This window comes from Cajanus cajan, chromosome 7 (assembly GCF_000230855.2).
Source record: "Cajanus cajan strain Asha chromosome 7, NIPB_CcT2T_4, whole genome shotgun sequence".
NCBI lineage: Eukaryota > Viridiplantae > Streptophyta > Magnoliopsida > Fabales > Fabaceae > Cajanus > Cajanus cajan.
In genome coordinates, this window is record NC_138523.1 from 42,185,090 (window position 1) to 42,206,867 (window position 21,778).

Below are 21,778 nucleotides of genomic sequence, written 5' to 3' on the forward strand. Positions count from 1 at the left end.
TTACTTGTTAGGAGCTGCACCCATCGAATAAATCATTTCTTTTCGGCTCCTTTTTTTGTTAGTTGGTGGTGGGCTATGGAAAACATGTATTCTTGTTACTAATGGTGGTACCTATTTTTTTCCAATTAACTACTCTTTTTGAAGACCTACAACACAATTATTGTCGTGCCTAATTGAAGGCGCTAACGGAGCCAGTCACGTCCAATTATATCTATTACTATTATTAAAGGGTATCAAAATTTTCCTGTTGGCCATCATAAGATCTATAAATTACACTTCCCTATTAGGTTTTCTTTGTTTTATTTTACAAAATATGATTCATTGTATAACATAAATAAATAAAACTCCCCCGTTAGTCCCACCTACTGTTTTCAGTTAGCCAAAAGAAAGGGGAGGGATAATGGATATTTCATCATGTTGTGGTCCAAAAACATGTAGACAGATACTCGTTCTTAACTCTACTAATCAAAATCTAGATAGTATATATGTTATTTGAAAAATAATAAAAAAGTTGTTTTAAAGATTTAATTGCATCATGTATTTTTTATTTTAAAAATTTATTAGAAAGGCGTTACTTGAATTTTCTTGTCAGGAGCTGTTTCAACTGACATCTAAGTGTTTCTATATCAATAACTACAAGCGCAAGTAATGAATTAACTTTAATGGACCCGGGCTAAAAGTAGTCTATGCCCAACTTTGCCGTGTCCACTTATTGCGGGAATTGATTCTTCGCAAAAGTAGAAAGTAGGATTGCACTCTACCATAAGGCATATATACCTTCACTTCGACTTCGAAAAGCTTCAGCTATTTTTTGAGTATGCGTAACAGCTTAAACTAATTAATTTCCGGCTCACAAATATTCGTTATATATTATTTATACCATATTTATCACACAGGTTTCCACTCAACAATTTACAATGTTTATCTTTTATGCTTATGAAACACTACCCAATGGTATGCTTGATATCATAAATCATCCACGAGTAAGTTGGTTTCAACTTATTATGGACAACACTGCCAAAATTCACAACTCTAAAGGATGTAAAAAAACGACACATGACAACTAATAATACAGATTATAATTTATATAAGACAGATGATAGAACTAGCATACTGCCAATAGATTAATTGACGATGGTGGTGCACATTTGACATTACAAACTGTATACAACCAACGTTAAACATCAATCAACTATCAATCACCTTTCAAATAAAATCTATCTGGGAAACTCTATAAGCAACTAAAGTTACAATAAAATCTATCTGGGAAACACTATAAGCAACTAAAGTTACAAATGGAGAGGGGGAAATTATCCCACAGAAGGACCCCATTGGTGGAACAAATTGAAATATTCCTGTAAAGGAGCTCGGGCAAAAATTAGCTTCCCACAAATTATTATACTTGGCAAAAATAAATTGGAGAAAATAATTAACCTATGCAGACATTGTGTCACTTGATAATATCTGATTTTCTTCACCAAACTTATGATGCTTATATACTTCAAGCAGCAGTTCCCTACATGGGACGACGGCCCCAATCTTGATGCATGCCAAAAAAGCACCGGAAAGCTTTCTGTGCAGACTATAGGCTTCATCAGGTGGAGGAGTGAGCCTGTGCTTTAGCATTGTTGCCCCAAGATGAGAAATGCTTTGGGTAATGTTGGCTGATCGGAAATCAAATCCACCAGGTCTTGAGAATGGCAAACCCACAACAAACCCAGCTTGGACATGGGCATCTAGCATCACATCTGATTCCATTCCAGTTAGGAACCCAAGTCTCTTGGACATCTCAATGACTCCATTACTATCACCATTTGCACATGCTAGAACCTAATTAATTATGCATCATAAACAAAAATAACAATAATAAGAGTCCCGAAGAATTTGCTGCTCAGCTAAAAAAAGGGTATAATAGTCAAGTAGCTTTAGCCCTCCCACCGAGTTGAAGCGGATGAATTTGCCCTTAAAGAAACATTATCTAAGAACTTATAAAATCCTATATTGCTATGACGTAGAGCATAAATTCTTTTAAATAAAAATAATATTAAAAATTATAACTCTGGGGGAACAAAATATCTTATTTCGACCTAACAATCAAGTGCTACTAAGCCATAACCATAACATGAAAACACAGAAGAGAAAATTAAATTGGAAAAAAAAAAACTAAAAAGGGTACAAAATGATTCTGTTTACCATATTAACGAAACAGCTGAATGATCGATCACTTTAGTTACTTGGAAGGGAACCAATAATAGCGGTCATTTATAAGTGCAATAAACTGTTATCCAAAGCAGTTAAGGGTAGGTGTGATGAACAGTTACATATTATTAAATATATGTGTGTAGTATGATATACGCAATCAACAATTGACATCTTTATCAGTCTAATTTGAATATCCAAATCTGAGTACTCGACAGAGAAAACAATAAAAGTCTTTGAGAATGACTGATCGGAAATCAAATCCACCAGGTCTTGATTTGATTTCCGAATCTCAACAGAGAAAACAATAAGCCAAATTTAAGATTTCAAATCTCAGCTTAGTCATTGATATAAAAAGATAAATTAGAAAGGAAGAAAACCAACCATTCTCAAATAATCATCAACAAAACTTTTAGGGAAATCCCGAGCTGCTCCAAAATCAATCAGATTGATTGTCTTTGTGGCTTCATCAAATAAGAAATTACCCCAATTAGGATCAGTCTGTATTAAAGAACACCCTCCAAGGTTAGAAGAGATCAGAAAAAACAGATTTGAAGGTGTGATTTAAAGAGAAAACTTTCATGTTAACTTTGAAAGACATGAAGCAACAAAATACAATAGAAAGTGAAATTCATGAACATAAAATACATAAGATATTAGAATATATATGATCTCATTGTATCTATCTTTTTAACAATCAATATTTGGGGGAAAAAAGAGTGATAATGAGTCAGGATATAGCAACCTACTCACCTATAACATCATTATTCATATCATCTTTGCTTTACAGTGTGGGGGAAATAAACTATGCACAAAAATAAGCATTTGCATGCAATAAGCATTCAACAAAGAAGTGTTTATAGATGCTATGTTAGTGAGGATGATAATTTCATTCACCTTTGTCATATTTCACTGAAATCTTTCAATAATATGTGTTTACTTGACTTTAACAACACCAGAAGAACTAGATAACCAAACCAAAAACCATTAGCTACCCTTCAAATTTCATATGCTTGGACCAGAATTCTCTGATTGCTGATACTACCGTAAGTATGTCAACAATGGCCTTTAATAATTTTACACGTGCACATATATAAAAAATACAAGGCAGAATAACGTGCCTGCATAAATCGGAAGACAAATAACTCCATCAATGTGAGTTCTAATAACTTCTTCCCAATATAATTACGAGTTTCCTGGTCCAGTAACGCCACTTTGTCAATTGGAATTCCTGTAGCAATAAGAAAACCAACCCATGTTCAAAGACAAGCTAAAAATTTAATTCAAAACAATATCATTCAATTTATTTATTCCAAGTAAAGTAAACAGATTGATCGGTAAACTGGATAAATATCCAGAGTTGTTTGATACATATTATTTTTCCTTCCACAGAATGAACAAAAAAATTGTAATTCAAAGAAAAGCATCCCTTGTCTAATAAACAAGACAAATAGTATCATTCTCACCAAAAGTTGAGAAATACTTGAGCAAAGAATGGATAAAAACATCCTGCACAAATTTGTTTCTTCATAAAACTATCTGATTAAAGGTGACAGTCTGACAGAATTTTTCAAAACATTATTAGATAATGTTTTGTTAGTCACTTTTCTTTTCATTTTTAATGAATTAAAAAAATTCACGGTTTCTTCAAAAAAAAATAAAGCAAGATGAAATAGTTGAGTAAATGACTAACAATTGAGATACAAAAGATAAAATACGAACATCTACAGTAAAAATCATCTATCCAATTTGGAAAACTATATCTTCCATGAATATAATAATATCTATCGAGAGCTTTGCCATTCTAAAGGGGTGTCAAATGCAGATGCATCAAACACCACATACCTTTTTATTATTTTGAATCACTTAAGTGTATAAGTAGGCTATGCAAGTTATGATCCCAAAAAGCTCCTTTAAGGTAAGGATGTATAAAAGAAAATATCACTAGAACTGACGACATTTTTAATTACCATGAACAAGCTCAGTAGTTAATACTCTTTTGCTTGAAATATCATCCACAACTATTGGAACATAAAATCCGTCTGCACCAGTAAGAAGATCTCGGAACCGCTTCTGGTTTGCAGCCTCCAACTTGTAATCACACTCTCGAGATAATTCTTCTTTGGCCACCTAGAAAAAAAAAATTACAGGGAAAACGTAAAAAAACAGGGTTTAACATATAGACAGATATATTTGTTCATGGAGACAAATTGTTTTATATATGATAGCTAAGAGACTCCAGATCAATATCAACCTTAAATAAAAATCATACTGCATGATCCAATTCAGGACAGAGTACATGGATCATTAGAAGGATGGGTTGATAGGTAGAGTGGCGGCAAAAAGAAAGAGGTAGTAATTAAAGAGTTGCACACATATGTACACAGATCAAACTATTACAGATTGAATATGGATTAGGATCTCACTGATAAATTTGAAGGCATATCACTCAGTGAAAGGAAGAGTGGGACTAAGGGATCCAAACCCCTACAGGCAAGATAGAAAATTTGTGGGTTTAAAGACTATGAAATGAGAATACTGAAATATACACAAAAGATGCATGAATTGATTGAATTATATTGATAAATACACACCTTTATAGCTCTGTCAAGATAAAGTCCTTTAGGAATTAGATTTGTGTAGTTTAAAAGAAGCTTCACATTCTCAATGTCACTATCAATGCTATCTGCAACACCAGGGTACTGAATTTTCATTGCAACTTGCATTCCATCCTTCATGACAGCTTGGTGCACCTAAATTCCACGAGGAATTGCATCAGGCAATACTATTATACTAAGCAAAAGTGCCACAATATAAAGTTGCATGATATTGCTGTGGGGACCTATGTAAAGTATTTTGCTTAGAACTATATTGAACATAAGATTTCATACATAAGGAAGGAGCTGTAGCAAAGTTTGGCATTCTTATAAGAATGACTTTTATGTTAGTGTGAATCCAAAGTGAAATAGATAGTCCAAAGTCACCTCAGTCTGGCTTTTTTTGAAAGTGTGGAAACTGGAAAGCAAGATTGAGTTTTCAAAACTCGTTAAATTAACATGTTTATTTGTGACTGATATAAACATGACTACTACATGGCACAAATTGAAGAACTATATATAATTATAAATATGAGAAATAAAAAAAATTGCAATATCTTAAAAATAACTCTCCTAAAAGGTTATGTGGTAAGGCGAAGGCTCAAGAATAGATTTTATACATTTCTATCACATTCATGCCAGATTTCATATTTGAAGCGTAGACAATGCACAGACTCTTGCTGAAATTCAACATGTTATAAGAACAATAAAGGCAGTAAGAACAAACCTATGACCACTTGATCATTGAGACTAATAATACCATATCAAAGACCAACCAAACTAAAGCTCAAGCTGTTAGATCAAGAATTGTGAATGTATTTTATACACATCTCTAACAAGTAAAAACCAAAGATAATTTGATTGATGCTAAACATTTACTTTTCTTTTCTTTTTTTTTTTTTTGGGGGGGGCACACCAAAGGTATAAAGTTTAAGGACTTTAAAAAATAAGTTGAAAAAATATATATTAAAAATGACTACTTAACATCTAAAGTAAAAGTCACTAACATAAGGCCAAAAGTAGAAACAGAGATGGCAAGTTTGAACTTTGAATTAAATGAAACTACTTGAGAAATACCTAAATTCAAACACAAAGATGGAATGATGGAAAATGACGACAGCTACAGAAATTTGGCATACAAAAATCAAAACAAGTAAATAATATATTTAAAGCACAAAAAAGTATTAAAAAAAAAAAAAACATGACATATAAAAAAAGCAAAGGTGGCATCTGAATCTCCTTATGACTCCCATTCCTTGAGATCTTACAGAGGGGCAAGGTGGAGGATTCCTTTATCAGGTTATGTGAACTTTCAGATCTATATTCTGTTAATTAAGCCTATAGTTGGCTAATAAAAAATTGATCTGGTCTTGGCAACTGATTTGCAAACTGGCAATCCCAGAAAAAATCTCCATATTTTTCACAACTCCCTCCCAGTAAATGAGATGAGATTCAATAGAGGATTTGCATCTTCTCATTATGCCAGATGTAATGGAGCAGCTCATGACGCTATCATTCATTGTCTTGAAGGTTGTGATTATGCTCACCATGATTGGGAAGTTCTTGGGTTTGTTAATCAACCTAATTTTCTCATGATGGACCCAGCATGATTGGATAACAACTTTTGCTCAAAGTAAGATGGTAGTTATGTTTCTCACTTCAACCTCAATGTGGATGGTGGTTTGGTCAAAGATGAATTAGGAAACTAGAACTTTAGTTTTTCTGGTTATATCAGCATATCTTAAAATATCCATGCTTAGTTCATGGCTATTAGATGTGGAAATGGCTTAGGATAGAGACATGCAAAGTTAATCTGCCATTTGGATTCACATACTTTCATTATCTTCACAAGGATGACTTTAAGTACCATAAATACACTTACATATATAGTATCAAGAAATTAATCTCCTATGATTGGACAATTATTCATGTAACATATATTTTAGGGTAGCCAATTTATGTGCTCATTGGTTAGCCAAGGAGGGTGACATGCATGATGAAGCCTGTAGTGTGTGGATTGTTCCTTCATGTGAGCTTAACACGCTTCTTTGGGCAGACGTAATTGGGTTGTATCTTTTTATTGGAAGTTGCTTGCTTCTTTACTTTTTCAGATGATGTAATGTAAAAAAAAAAAAAAGCAATATATAAAGAAGCACACATACCTGGCCAATACTAGCAGCAGCTATAGGTTCATAGTCAAAACTAATTAATTTTGATGACCAGCCAGGACCTAATTCAGCATTTAAAACTTGATTAAGCTGGTTCTTTGGCATCACATCTGCGCCTTGACGGACAATTTCTAATGCAGCCAGAATCTGCAGATAAAAGATTAAGAGTTTACTCTTAAAGTCACATGAGAATATAAACAAACAATTTAGTCATTCCTCCATGGATCTGAATTGATGGCTATTCAATAAAAGCAAATGTATCTGATTGTACAAGAGGCATTAGCAGCTAATATGAAAATTATAACCAAAGAATAAAAATAAAAAGATAAACAGAAACAGTAATAGATTCGCAGCCTAATTAGTGAGTCTGAGATGACAAGCACCATTAGCCAGTAAGAGGTTCATTACTCATTAAGCAGCCTTTAGTTATTTGTTTTCAAAATTTTCACTTTTGCCCTATGTCCAACCTTGTCCATTTAAAAGGAGGATGCATGTCAGACTGCTGCTGATGACATCCACTCCATGTTCAAGTAGATCAAACATAATTACACTGTATTGAAGCAATGACTTGGAGCCTATTTAAAATTTCAATTCAGTGCATTAAATGATTTAGTGCTGGTAAGGCCTTTCCTGGGATATGAGAGGTCGACTTAGTGCTCTTAAGATTGATTCAATAGTGTTAAAATAAAAAATGATTTAGTGTTGTTTGTTTGATACATGCCAAAAGTTACATTTAAGGGGGGAAAAACTAAAAGCTCATGAGAAACCACTGAATGCATTCAGCAGAAATTCTTTTCTTGCTTAAATAATGGAAAGTAACAACATCCTTTACAATAGCCTTGATTATATAATCAGAAATAGTTTACTTTAGTACATTTTCAGCATTTAAATTTCTGTTTTTGACTTTTTTCTACCTTAGGGGATTTGGGCATGTGTAGAGAAGACTAGTAAAAGTCCAAGCTAAGAGAGTAGATCAAATGGAAGGTAGCTCTATCACTAGAGGTAGAGATACCAAGAAAAACTACAGGCAAAACCATAAATGCTTTGGTTTGTCTATGAACATGATTCACAATAGAACACTATTGGTGATTTGAACTATGTAAATGACCCCACCTATTGGGAAAAAGTTCGGTAGTTGTTTCTACTCCAAAAAAAAATAAAATCCGGTGTTCAATTTTTCATCACTAGAAATTCAGTGCTATTTTTTTTCAATTTAATTAAACGAACCATAGTGTCTCATATTCAGCTAAAAAATGGCATGACATCAACCCTATTTAATACTTATTATCATTAACATGCATCTACGTAAACAAGATACATATTCACAATAAATATGTGTGCATCGTACCAACTGGATAGCGCTCCTCTAAAGTGTGCTTGTCGTTATAGCAAGCGGTGTGTCCACTCTTCTATAACTTAAAGTGAATTGTAATCTTAGCCTACTAAATAAATTACAAGGAAAAACTCATAAATATCACTTTACACAATCGCACTTTAGACGAGCTCTTTCGATACCAATTAAGCTAGAACTAGAAGCATAAAAGAGATGTGACATTACCGGAGCAGGAACAAGTGACTCATCCTGTATGCTCAACATCTGCCCAATTTTTAACGCGGCTCCACGCATTCTACATAGTGCAAGAGCCAAGCGTTCTGCATTTTTCTCAGACAAGAACGGGGAAAGTGCAGATTTATTGCCCTCCGAATTTGGCGTACCAAAGGCAATCCTCTTGGCAGATTCCTGAAGTGTCCCCCACGCAAGACCTGCTCCTAGCCCCGCAAACCTACAACGACAACACACACTCGAGTCAAAAATAGTAAATGCCGATTCATCACAATTCACAACAAAAACCAAACGCAACCGTAATGAAATGAAACAACACTAACCCGAGAGCCCTGGTAAATGGAGTTGCGGGAACCTTCCTCTCCCTCGGCCTTCGCCTCCTCAACGGCGGAGGCGGCGGCGGCGGCGGCTTTTCTTCCGTTTCAGGTGAGGTGAGAGGCTCGCATTTGTCCTCCGCCAGCGCACTAACATCCGCGTGGGAAGAAGAATCGGCAAGACGGTCGATGTTTGTTGAATGAGAAGGAGAAGAAGGATTGTCGGCGAAAACAACGACGGAATGAGAGGTGGTGGAGCTAGAAGCGGTGGGGAATGAGTGAAGCTTTCCCTTGGTGATGCCGGAGAGGTCGGTGGCGGAGACGAGGGTTTTGTTGATTAGGGTTTGGAAATCGGCGGGTAAGGAGCGTTTGGCGAACTCGTTGGCGACTAGGGAGAGGCCGTTGAGGAGCCTTGTGAGGTCTCTGAAGGAGCCCATCACTTAGTCTAGAGATTCAATTCAGAACCCTCTCATGTTACGTTATTGTATTCAGAAACGAGTCTTGACTCTTGAGTCTTGACTACTACACGTTGGTTTTGGTGGTTCGTTTTCGATTCATGTGATGTGTCCAAAACCAAACACGTGTACGTGGCATGCGTCCCCTCCATCAAACAACCTCACTTAATTATATCATTTTATTGGTTTCACTTAGTTTAGTCTTTTAAACTGATTTGGTTTAGGGTTTATGATTCAAACTAAAAGAATGTATAGCTGTTGTGAACATTTTAGACCAATCCAACATTTTTTTTTTATACTTTTATTGTTGATTTTTTTTCTTTCAAAATGTAAGAAAATTAAACTAAGTTAAAATTAAACACACGAGACATGAATTCATTTCTTATTCATTATCCTTTCTTCTTATTTGGAGATGTATTTCATACATTACTTACAATTAGCTAACTAAAATTCTTCTTAACCATATCAAATTACCTTATTTATTTATTTGTAACTTGATATTCTAAAAAATTTGTATATTTCAATTTACTGCATTTTTATTTTTATCTTTAACCTTATTAAATTTTTAATAAATTATTTAAAAAAACATTGTTAATAGTTAAGATAATCTTATATTACAATTTAAATTATTCATTTTATATCTATTGTATGTTTATGTATTCATATATAATTATTTATGAAAAATAGTAATATAATTAATATACTGAAAATAATTATTTATTATAAATTTTAATTATATAAAAATATTTATCATATGTAATATGAAAGTCAAAACACTAGTTTTGGTTAAAAAAGACATTACAAATACTTAAAGAAACATTACCTATTGTAATGAAGTTTTGTCATTATTTTCGTGAGTTACATTACGACTACTAACCTTAAAGCACCAATTAATTATTAGATTTAGGAGTGTTAATATGGTCCTAAGTATTGTTTCTATTGACTGGTCTAATTTGCCTAACAAATGAGTTGGTCTAACTTGTAAAAATTTTGGCTCCACATTATTTTGACCCAACCCACATATTTGATGGCTTGAAGTGGGTTAACCTATGTGATGGATTATACCAACTTTTGAGCCATTTTTTTTATTAATTATTTTGACAATTTATGGAATCATAAATCATAAATTTAATACTACATATATTTTTAATTTTTTTATTTTAAATTTAATATTTATGTATATTGGATTTTTTTTTTTACTTTTAGTTTTAATATTTGTTTATTGTTATAGTTTTTTTTTTGTCATTGGAGTATCTACCACTGATAATAGTGACTAATCTCCTCACTATATGTTAGAGACACCTCAATGTTTATTGTTACGGTGAATACACTATTTCGTTTCTATTATTGTGTATCAATGCCCATATGTATTTTTAGGGTTTAATTTATAATGATTAAAAGTCGTTTTAATGACTTGTTATATTAAAAATAATTATTTTGACATTTTTATTTTTTCTATAATTTAAAAATGAGTGGTCCATGGGCCAACCTATTTAGCCCAAGACCCTTCAAAGGTGTGGTTGGTATAGAAAAATTTTAGACAGTCATAAAATTGGTTTGATCCGATCCAATCTCAAAACTTGTGGTAGACCAACCATGGACCAATTTGACCGAAATGATAGCCATATATTCCACTAATGCTCCTTATGTCTTTCAACTAGTAAATGTATGTGAGTTTTAGTTACTCTCACATATTTACGTTATATATAATATATTTTTCATATATATAAAATAAAATAGTGTCTTAGTAGCTAGTCACGTGCTTGGTGTTAAAAAATGGGGTAGATAAGTTCAAATCCTTTAAATTAAGTATTAAATTTAATTAATTTCAAAATTATGTATGAGGGCTTTATTTGAGCCATTAAAATGACAAGGATTACAAGTTTACAACAACTACAACTACTTATTTAACAAATTATTATCACCAAAAGTATAATTAAACCTAGATTTTATAAAGAGAAAAGGAATACGAAATAAAAATATACATACATTAATTATTGTGGAGGTAATATTTATACACTCATAAATTAGGACTATTAATCATAATATAGTAATAAAATATTTAAATAATATATACAGAGTTTCAAGTTTAAATTCTATTACCATCATTATAATTCTTAAAAATAACAAAATAAATAACATAATTATATTTGACAACTCAATCATTGCCAAATAATTTTATTTTGAATTTTGTTTCTATGTATTATTAATGTAAAATATTTAAATTGTCAAAAAATATTATTAATATAGTTTTTAATATAATTATTATAAAAGTTAATAAAAATTTTATATATGATTATTTACTAATGAATGACAATGTAAATATTATTTACTCTATTGGCGCACATACTATTTACTAAGTTTATAAACCAACTTTAGTGAATCAGTTGAATTTTATTGTTGTTGTTAATTTTATTTATTTCTATCAATTTCGAATATCTGGATTTTCCCCCCGTGCATTTACAAAAAATATACCTAGGCTTTTGTCGCGGTGCAAGACTGCAAATCATGTTTATACGCAATATGTAATGTTTTTGTTTTTTTTAAAAGGAAATGTTAATATAATATGTACCGTTTCTTGTCTTATGTTATGTTTATATGAATTTGATTTGGGTCAACATTATACATTGATTATATTATATACGTAAGAAATAATTTTTTATAGAGATATAACTCCTTATGCTAAACAAAAATTTTAACCTAAACAATGATGAGACAAATAATATTAACATTTTTAATGAATATGTATTGTTAATTAAAAATATATCAAGATGACGTAGAAGTGGAGCAAAATACAAGAAGATAAAATGACAAATTCTATAGCACAAGGATAAAGTAACTTTTTTTTTTTTTTGTGTCAAATTAAAATTGTGGTGGGTCTTACGCTCCCTACCTATTCCATGTTGCCGTGAAATCATAAAACAGCACCCTTAGTGGAGATGATTCGGCATCTACTAGTAAACATGGACGGTGGCATCTGATTTGGACATTAAATAAATAATACAAGCTTTTAAGTTTTAAATGATCCTATAATTATAATCTATATGCTTTATTATATTCATAGATAGAAGCAACGATGCTTATATAGTTATATTCCTCATAGTTAAACGAATAAACCTCGTCTTTTCCACACAATCTCTAGAATATGCCTTCTTTTTCCTTGATACGAAAGTAGCATGCCAGCAGCATAAACTGCTTCCATTCCTTGGAACCAATTTATATGGATGCAAATAGGATTAGGCACCCAGCAATTTTATCAACTTTTCTTCAAGTGGATCACGTGGAGATAACAGGTCAACATGCATTGGAGCATATAATATAAACTCCTAGATAGAGGATTTAATTTAACAAAATAATACTGTGAAAAATGGAGCAATTATGGTACAGAAAGTGACTGAAAAACTAAAGATAGATGACGAATTTCTAACAATTGAAAAACAAGGATGCTTACCACCTCAGAAATTTTTGGTGTCATCTCGCACATTATGCTTAGTGGTGGGTCCTCCTCCCACAAATTCATGTATAAATAGATTTTGAGCCACAAACATTTCAAGCTGCAGGGGTATTATTACAATCAAACACTATAGTTAAGGGTCCAGGTATTGTTTCGTCCCACTTATTGTATTTGATTTTTTATTTTCACCGTTGACAAATGTCCTATTAATGTGCATAAAGTGTAGACATTATTTTATTTTAAGTAAGTTTATGTGGTTCACATTGATTGGCAGGCATGTTTCACGCATTGAATTTAACATAACCAATGAAATGACCAATACTTACTTAGTTGCCGTTTTTGAGATATACAGATTCGAGTGGAGAGTGTCCAAGTACAAAATCGAGATTTGGTTTTCTGTCAGTACTTGATCGGTATCCGGTGGTGAATTAGGTGATCGTCAGGTATGAATATTTTTCTTATGGTCAAATTTGGTGTGTAGATGATTTAAACTTGTCTTTTGAAACTAGTTACTTAGGCATGTTTTAGTTGTTTTCTGTTTCACTTTCACACTTTTCAAACTACAAATATAGTGCCCATTATGCTTCTTGTTGCAGATTTCAAATTCCTTCTTCAAGATGGATACTGATCACAGGGCTGGTGGTGTCAAATACGAGTGCTTGCTTTTTGGTATGATTGGTGCAACTCAATAACCTTTCTGCCTTTTTTGTTTAACTTACTCATTGAAATCTTGGCTTCGTTTTATGTGGTATTGTTTGAGAATTATAAAGAAAAAGAAGGAAATAAGGATTTCAATTTGCTATTCTCTGTTTCAACTGGTTAATGATGACTAAAATTTTCAAAGGTTTTGGGGTGTGTTGTAATAAACCATCCGTCTTCTGTTCTCTTATGCCTCTTTAACCAAACACATTCAAACATATTTTATTACTACAACTATGACGAGGGAAAATGGGAATAATTTCTGATTCCAATTGTTGGTCACATCACAGATATGGATGACACTCTCTACCCGTTAAGCTTAGGTCTCAATTTGTTTTGTCGCCAGAACATACAAGGTAAAACAATATAATGAGAACGCATATTCTAGTATTCAGATAATCTCATATGAGATGCAAGTTCTGTAGTTAACCAATCTTTTTTGCAGAGTATATGTTAGAACACTTGCATATTGAGGAAAGTGAAGTGCCAAAGATGTGCCTGGATTTGTATAGGGAATACGGGACAACTATGGCTGGATTAAAGGTATGAAGATTTGGTACTAACCTCAGTTTTTCTTTCATCATACTTCTGAAATGCTGATTCACTGACAATGGTATAATCTTTGTGAGTTTATATAATATAAAGAGAGATTCTTTTTCCACTCATGTTTTCTACAACATATTGTACAACTAGGAAAGAAGTGTATGGAAGATTACTATATTCTATAACTTCAATATGCAGTCTTAATTTGATTTAATAATTTCCTCTCAGCTCCTTGGTTATGAGTTTGACAACGATGAGTTTCATGCTTACGTGCATGGAAGATTACCATACGAGAAACTGAAGCCTGATCCAGTATTAAGGAATCTTCTGCTTTCAATGCCTCAGCGTAAAATAGTATGTCATGAAAAAGTTCAAGTGTTAAACCTTGTGTATTAATTTCAGTGAAGAGCAGTCCATAATATTCTGACTTGAAAATGTTATTTGCAGATATTCACCAATGCAGATCACGCACATGCAGTTCAAGTTCTCAACAGATTGGGTTTGGAAGATTGTTTTGAGGGCATCATATGCTTTGAAACGCTTAATCCTCTCAAACAAATCAATGTACCGGATAATGATCATGTGCCCACAGATTCAACAGATAGTGGATCTTTCAATTCCCACTCACAAATCCTCTGCAAACCATCTGTGGAAGCCTTTGAAGCTGCTATTCGGATTGCTAATGTGGATCCAAATAAAACAGTAAGATTGATCACTTACCTAAAAAGTGACATCAGAAGATTATTTATTTTTGGTTATTTATATATATATATATATATATTACCCTCAGTTTGGAATCAATTCATGATAGTTCTCTTCAATATTATGCAGATTTTCTTTGATGACAGTGTTAGAAATGTTGAAAGTGCAAAATTAGCTGGACTTCACACTGTCTTAGTAAGCTATAATTAATTTGCTATCTGTGCACTTTATGTGAAGATCTAAGCAATTAAATTACTCGGCATTCTGTGTTCATTTGTGATGCAATGTGAGCTAAAATGTTACCACACATTGTTGGCAGGTGGGCCATTCAGATTTGGTGCCTGGTGCTGATCATGCCCTGAATAGCATTCATAATATCAAAGAAGCATTACCTGAAATATGGGAGATTGAAGAAGCCAACCAGCAGCAAAAGATGCAACCCCCGGCAGTTGAAACCATGGTCCAAGCCTAAGTTTTGGTTCGATAAAATATTTAGCAAACTTATCAAGCAAATCATGAGTTCGTATCTATCTAAATTTACAATAATTATGTAATTGTCTCCACAACATGGTGATGCTTAAATATATATATATATATATATCTTGCAATTGGCATCATGAAATGGATGGGAAACTGGTAAATGCAAATCGCAGAACTAGAAATTTGGGTGAGATAAAATATCTACTTAATACTTATATTAGTTATATAATAAAACGGGTCTTTCGTAAAGGTTGGTAGTACAAAATATGGGTGTTGTATCTCTCCGGACAATACACTAAATGCACTAATGGTGACACCCAATTTTGCCTTCAGCAGAGATCAGTGATAGTTCAAACAAATAAACATTGCAGATATCCATAACCTTCCTCCGCCAACACCCTCCTCAACCAAAAATGGAAATTGACAGTAAAAAAACTGTACTTCACTTCAGTATAAAGAATTAGCAATGTTGCATAACTTCCCAGGCCATTATTAAACCTGCTTGGATTCAAGTGTCTTCACAACATCCATTCCATCGATGACATGTCCAAACACAACATGGCAATTGTCTAACCATGGAGTCGACATCATGAAGTCACATTTTTACTTAGTAAGGCCAAAACCTAAACAAACTTTTAACGATGTGTGTATGTATTTTCACTAAGAAATTAAGCATTAAAATATGTGAATCAACATTGTCAGCAATCAAAAGAACATACCAAAAATCATAACATCATATTATAACCTAAAATTTTAAAATATTAGATAAACGTGTCCTTTTTATTCATATATTCTTTAACTCTAACTGGTATAAGATTTATTTCACAATTTAACTTTATTAGAGAGAGATCAAAACTGAATTTTAGTGAAATTAAGACCATCAAAAGTGATATTATGCATAGATGATGGCATCTACAAGTGTCCGGTTAACACTTGTACCGTTGAGTAAGAGACCTTTGCACAAATAAAACTCAGCTATAAAGAGTAAGAGCTACAGGGCTAACTAAATATGAGTTTTAAATTGTAGGCTGAATGATGACACGAACCTCTAAATATTATTTTAACTTTCACCACTAAACGGACGTTATATGGATACACATTGAAGTGTGCAATTGCATTATAATCGATTATCTATAATTTGTTTATAACAATTTAAAGTTGCAAAAAATAAATTAAAAATTTGTGACAATTTTAATAATTTTAAGGACTCAATTACTAAAATTATAGAAACTAATAAAAATTATTATACTTATTTTAGTTTAGCAATTTAGTTAAAAATATTTCAGAAAAATGAAAGACTTACTAATATATTTACCAATAATTTTACATGTAAAAAAATTATAATTAATAAGAGATTAAAATATTATTTTTGTACTTATAATTTTATTTGCAATTTTTGTATGAATAACTAAGTTTATTAAATTTATGTGATAGTGATTTATTTGACTTTATATACGATGTTGTTAAATAATTTTTCACAATGTATTATTAAGATTATTTTAAATATTTTCCATTGGTTGATAATATATTGATTCTAATAATATTTATTAACTTTAACAATGTCTCTTAAAAAAACCAAATAATGATTATATCAACAATGAATCTCATGAGTGTAAAAAGAAAAGGTATGAAGGATACAAAATTTAAATTAAAATAAATTTCATAAAAGAAACATTAAGTTAAAGATCTCATCCACGAGGTAATTTTACAAAGAAATTAATCTTAAAAACTAAAAAAAATGTTAACAAAAATAAATATAAAGACTTAAAAAATTATTTTAAATTATAAAAATTAAAAAAATAAATAAATATAAGTATAAAAATAAAAATAAAAAAAACTATTTAAACCTTAAGAAAATTAGTCAATATTCTAAGCTTGGAATCTTGGACACTACAACTGAGGATACTTGGTTTTGTTTTGTTGTTTTGTTGGTGACTGGTTGAAGTTGAAGTAGTGGTTTGGTTTTGCCGTTTAGCAGAGGAGAAAAAGAGTATGGTGGAGAATAGAACACGACACAAACAATGCGCGCCTTTCCAGTTTCCTCAGAGTCGCACTCCACTCTCCTATTCTCTTCTAATTCCTTTCCCATAACCCACTCCTCCCTCTTCTTCTTCTTCCACCCTTTTCACTTCAAGCCCCACCACTCCCTTTCCACTCCCAAACCATGCTCCTTCAACTTCAGACCCTTCTTGTACACCGCTTCCAAATGCGACCCCACCACTTTGGATGATGAGGATGATGATGATGATGGTGATGGGAACTTGTTGGTGGAAGAGGGCGATGGGGTTGAAGAGGCCTTGGCTGAGGATGGGGTGTACATAGAGGTGACGAAGCTGGACAAGAACTCGCGAAGAATTCAATCGAGGATTTCCATTGAAGCTCCTCTTTCTTCCATTTGGACTATCTTGACCGATTATGAGAAGTTGGCTGATTTTATTCCTGGCCTTGCTGTCAGCCAATTGCTCCAAAAGGGTCACAATTATGCTCGTCTTTTGCAGGTTTTTTCCCCCTATCACTTGTGTTATGCTTCAAATGGGGATCTTAAAGTTTGTTTTTTTATGAAATTGGTTGCATTTTTTGGCTACTTGTCCCACTATGCATTTTATTGATTTGTTAAGTATTGTAATATGAGATTCCGGTAAACTTTTCTTGAAACACTTCTAGGAGAGAAAATTAAGAAGGAAAATTGAAATAAATTTTTCAATAAGTTAAAATTAGAAGCTCTCTTCTATCGACTTTTCTAAATTCTTGTATGCTACTTTGAGCTTATGGAGAAAATTATTTTGATTTTTTTCCTTTATTTTGATTTTTTATTTTTTATTTTTATATTAGAAGTGTTTATAGAGAAACTTATTCGAATAGACTCTAGGGTTGTTTTTGGTTTACTTTCGTTCCTGAATCAAATTCCATTGCTTTTATTAATTTGGTGACGTAGAGTAAGAAGATTAGAATATTTCCTTCATGTCCTTATTGGAGGTTATTTGTATTGGATAACCCTCGTGTGGACTTGTGCAGTGAAGTATAGAAGTTTAATTGCACTCCGTGTTGCTATTGCTATGTAGGGATCTTCCTTTACTTGATAGTTGACTTTGCTTTTCAATCAATGTTACCCATGGTCCTTATGGCCCAGCTGCTGGAAATTGCAATATAAACAAATTGGCGCATAATTGGGAGGCTTTCACAATTCCAGAGTTTTTAATGCAATATAATTCTGTTTGGTATATATCATGAATTTTTTTTCTAGTTTTTGGTGATATGTTCATCTAATACTGTCAGTCCTTTAGAGTTTAGACCAGTTTTTAATGCTCAAATATAACTAGCATCTTCCCATCATAGACATGCACAGTCACCTCATAGTAAAGTGGATAAGAAGAAAAAAAAACTCAAAGTGTTAATGCATGGGTATTCATAAATGACTTTTGTTTTAAAGATGTGGAGTGCCCAGCTTCATGATATATGATTCTGTGGTATATGTTTCATTGGAGATTTTTGACTTCCATTGATGGCTTTAAAATCATTTAGGGTGTCTTTAATATATACACCGAGGAACAATGCCAGCAAAATAGCACAATACAATTACCAGAGTCACAACACTACTTTTTGAGCGCTTCTGCATTTAATCAATATTAGTTAGATTAGTTAGATTGAATAGTTCATTTAGCTAATTTGCTTTCTTAAAAGTATATCTATATAGATATATATAGATATCTATACCTATATTCTAATAAAATTGGAAAATTATTATATATTATAATATAAAATAGAAATCAAATAGAAAATAGAAATAAAAAAAAATCTTTTTTTCTTTCTGTTTGCTGTTAGTGTTTATGGATGAACAGGACAATGAGTTCTGTGCTATATGCTATTTGATTTGTACAGGATAATGCAAAGTTTAAAAGCAAGCATAGAACATCTACCGAGTAACAAATTTTTAGACATTTGTCCTGTACTTCATCCTCTCTTTTTGTTGTTCCATGACTATTTTTAAAGAAAAGCATAGAACAAGTGTTTTTTGTGTTGCCCAAGCTTCATTTTTGTAGTAATCAAACGCACCTTTAGGCATCAAGTGTGGGTGATGATGATGATATGATGCTTATGTATCTACACCTTCAAAGTACAGGAATACTAACATTAGTGTAGTGAGTATATGTATTGCACACGTTAGTTGGTGCAGCATTCTACTTTCAAAATGAGGGGTGTGATCCTATGCTCAGGGACGGAGCCAGGATTTCAATACTGGGGGTGCCATATAGGGGGTGCCATATAGTAATATACATATGAGTTTATATTAAAAATATGAGTTTATATTAAAAATAGGGGGTGCCATATAGTAATATATATGTATATAAAAAAAAATTAAAATTGTTGGGGGGGCCGTGGCACCCGTAGGTCCCCCCTTGGCTCCGTCCTTGCCTATGCTTATATCACTGTTTAAGTTTTGGTGACAGTGAATGATTTTGAATGAATCCAGGTTAAAATCAAACTTTATATATGATTATATTATAGTGAGGCCAACCATGATTTTACTTGCCTAATTTACGTCCTCCGAGTTGCAACCTTTACAAATTCAATGCCACTGTTTTAATTTCCTGTGACCTGAACTATAAATTGATATTCTTTTTGGAGTAAATGCATTTGGATTGAATTATAATTTTGTTGTTACATTATCTGAACAGATTGGACAGCAGAACATAGCATTTGGGATAAAATTTAATGCTAAAGGAATTGTGGATTGTTATGAGAAAGAGTTGGAGACTCTTCCTTCTGGTATGAAGCGGGAAATTGATTTCAAGATGACTGAAGGAGATTTTCAACTCTTTGAAGGAAAATGGTCTATTTGGCAGGTAGGATTTTAATTTGTTCCCTTGATTTCAGAATTCTTCTGGATCCAGCATAAAGTCGTATTAATTTGCATCACTTTTCTGTATCATAAATATTTTTCAAATGTTTAAAACTCTTAGTTACTAAATTTCACATTGTGAATTTCTTAACGGATCATTCGTTGCGAGCCTTTGTTGGCGACCGACTAGAAGTGGCGGGCGGGTATTATCATATTGTGGAAACTCTAATTTTATAATTATTTTAGGCTATTGATCAAGTCTTTGACTATGATTTATGCGAAGCTTGGCATCTATATCTATATTATTGACAAAAAGAGATCTTTGCTTTTATCTGAACCTTTTCAATAGGAAAATGATTCAGACTGTGCTGAATTCATTCCGAATCATTAAAATAATAATTTAAATTATAAAATATTAAATTAAATAATTTTTGTAATAAATTTATTAAAAAATATTAATATTTTAAAGTTTCGAACGATATTTCGGACAACTGTTTCAGAGGCTATAGCATAACTCTTTTCAATATATTCATTGCTTTTATTTTGAAGGATGCTGAAATTTTCTAAGATTTTGAAACCACATATTCAACTGGTTGACATACTAATACAATATACCTTAAACAATGATGATGGTTTTGCAGAAGTTCAAGAAAGAGAGTTGTGATCGGTCCCAAGTCCAAGAAGTTAGTACGACTCTGTCATACACTGTTGATGTTAAGCCAAAGCTGTGGTTGCCTATTCGTCTCATAGAGGGTAGACTTTGCAATGAGATAAAAATGAACCTTGTATCCATTAGGGACGAAGCTCAAAAAGCCACTAATTCTAATGAGTTATGTAATTAATTATACATTGTGGATCATACAAAAAAAATGAATGAATACAAGTATAGTTCACTCATCAACGCTCATTTTCTAAACTTGCAAGTTTGGTCCTATGCGCCCTCTAGAATATCATCAAGGGTCTAGACCATCTGATATTTACGTTGATAGGTTTACATTTGATTCCAGTACCCTTGATTTATGCTAAATTAAATTTAGCATAAATGTGATAAAAATATAATTAAATGAGCATGAAGTTAAACAAAAGGCAACATTCTAAATGGGTAGTTACGTTCCATGTTGAACAAGAAACAAGAATGGGCTTCTCGAAGTTCTCATGGTTGATGCCTGATGGAAACTGTCCACTGACACAAGTAGTTCACACTTGTATCCTTGATAATCAAGAGAAGCAAGTTCACCTAATAACTCCCCAGCTTCCTGCAATCTCAACATCAGTTCTAATGGTAAAGTGAAAGGAATGTCTAATGATAACGAAGTGAATAGATATCAGTTATTGAATAATGTATTTAAGAATTCAATTTTAGGCAATAAAATATATATTCTTTAGCAAATAAATGAATAAAACCTGTTCATTTACTACAACGGTGTTCCATGGAACTTTAGGTTACTTTTTGCTGGGATAGAATAAGATGGAAAGAAATGATATAAAATGAACAAAAATAAAATCAGTATTAAAGTTGATTAGAATGTGAATAAATAATATATGCATTAATTAATATGTAAAGATTTGTTATATTGTGGTCTTATTTGTTTATCTTTATATACATTTATCTTTAAAAATACATTCACTTTTCCTACAACACTTTTCATATCGACATAATTCACAACAGTGCGTGTCCAAAAGCGATACTGTGAAAGCCACGGTAGAACTGAAGCAGTACGTGCGTGTCGCTTGTAAAGGGCCCAATCCATTCCCAAGGTTGT

The 21,778-nt window shown here is 32.4% G+C and overlaps 3 protein-coding genes across 3 annotated transcripts; 2 read left to right on the forward strand and 1 right to left on the reverse strand.

Moving 5' to 3' along the window:
- Positions 1–1,057: 1,057 nt before the first annotated feature.
- ABC1 (ABC transporter 1) lies at positions 1,058–9,350 on the reverse strand. The gene is made up of 8 exons (XM_020370570.3): positions 8,852–9,350; positions 8,523–8,748; positions 6,959–7,111; positions 4,794–4,952; positions 4,170–4,329; positions 3,321–3,430; positions 2,584–2,700; positions 1,058–1,830 (listed from the first exon to the last, which is right to left on the reverse strand). Exons 1-8 carry the CDS (start codon positions 9,277–9,279, stop codon positions 1,435–1,437), a joined length of 1,749 nt encoding a protein of 582 aa, XP_020226159.1. The 5' UTR covers positions 9,280–9,350; the 3' UTR covers positions 1,058–1,434.
- Positions 9,351–12,742: 3,392 nt separating this feature from the next.
- LOC109808625 (uncharacterized protein C24B11.05) lies at positions 12,743–15,317 on the forward strand. Its single transcript, XM_020371681.3, has 9 exons — positions 12,743–12,896; positions 13,104–13,194; positions 13,348–13,420; positions 13,741–13,806; positions 13,896–13,993; positions 14,222–14,347; positions 14,441–14,695; positions 14,825–14,890; positions 15,015–15,317. Exons 3-9 carry the CDS (start codon positions 13,369–13,371, stop codon positions 15,165–15,167), a joined length of 816 nt encoding a protein of 271 aa, XP_020227270.1. The 5' UTR covers positions 12,743–12,896; positions 13,104–13,194; positions 13,348–13,368; the 3' UTR covers positions 15,168–15,317.
- Positions 15,318–17,021: 1,704 nt separating this feature from the next.
- On the forward strand, positions 17,022–20,916 carry LOC109809071 (Polyketide cyclase / dehydrase and lipid transport protein). The gene is made up of 3 exons (XM_020372295.3): positions 17,022–17,673; positions 19,852–20,019; positions 20,657–20,916. Exons 1-3 carry the CDS (start codon positions 17,197–17,199, stop codon positions 20,855–20,857), a joined length of 846 nt encoding a protein of 281 aa, XP_020227884.1. The 5' UTR covers positions 17,022–17,196; the 3' UTR covers positions 20,858–20,916.
- The last annotated feature ends 862 nt before the right edge of the window (positions 20,917–21,778 follow it).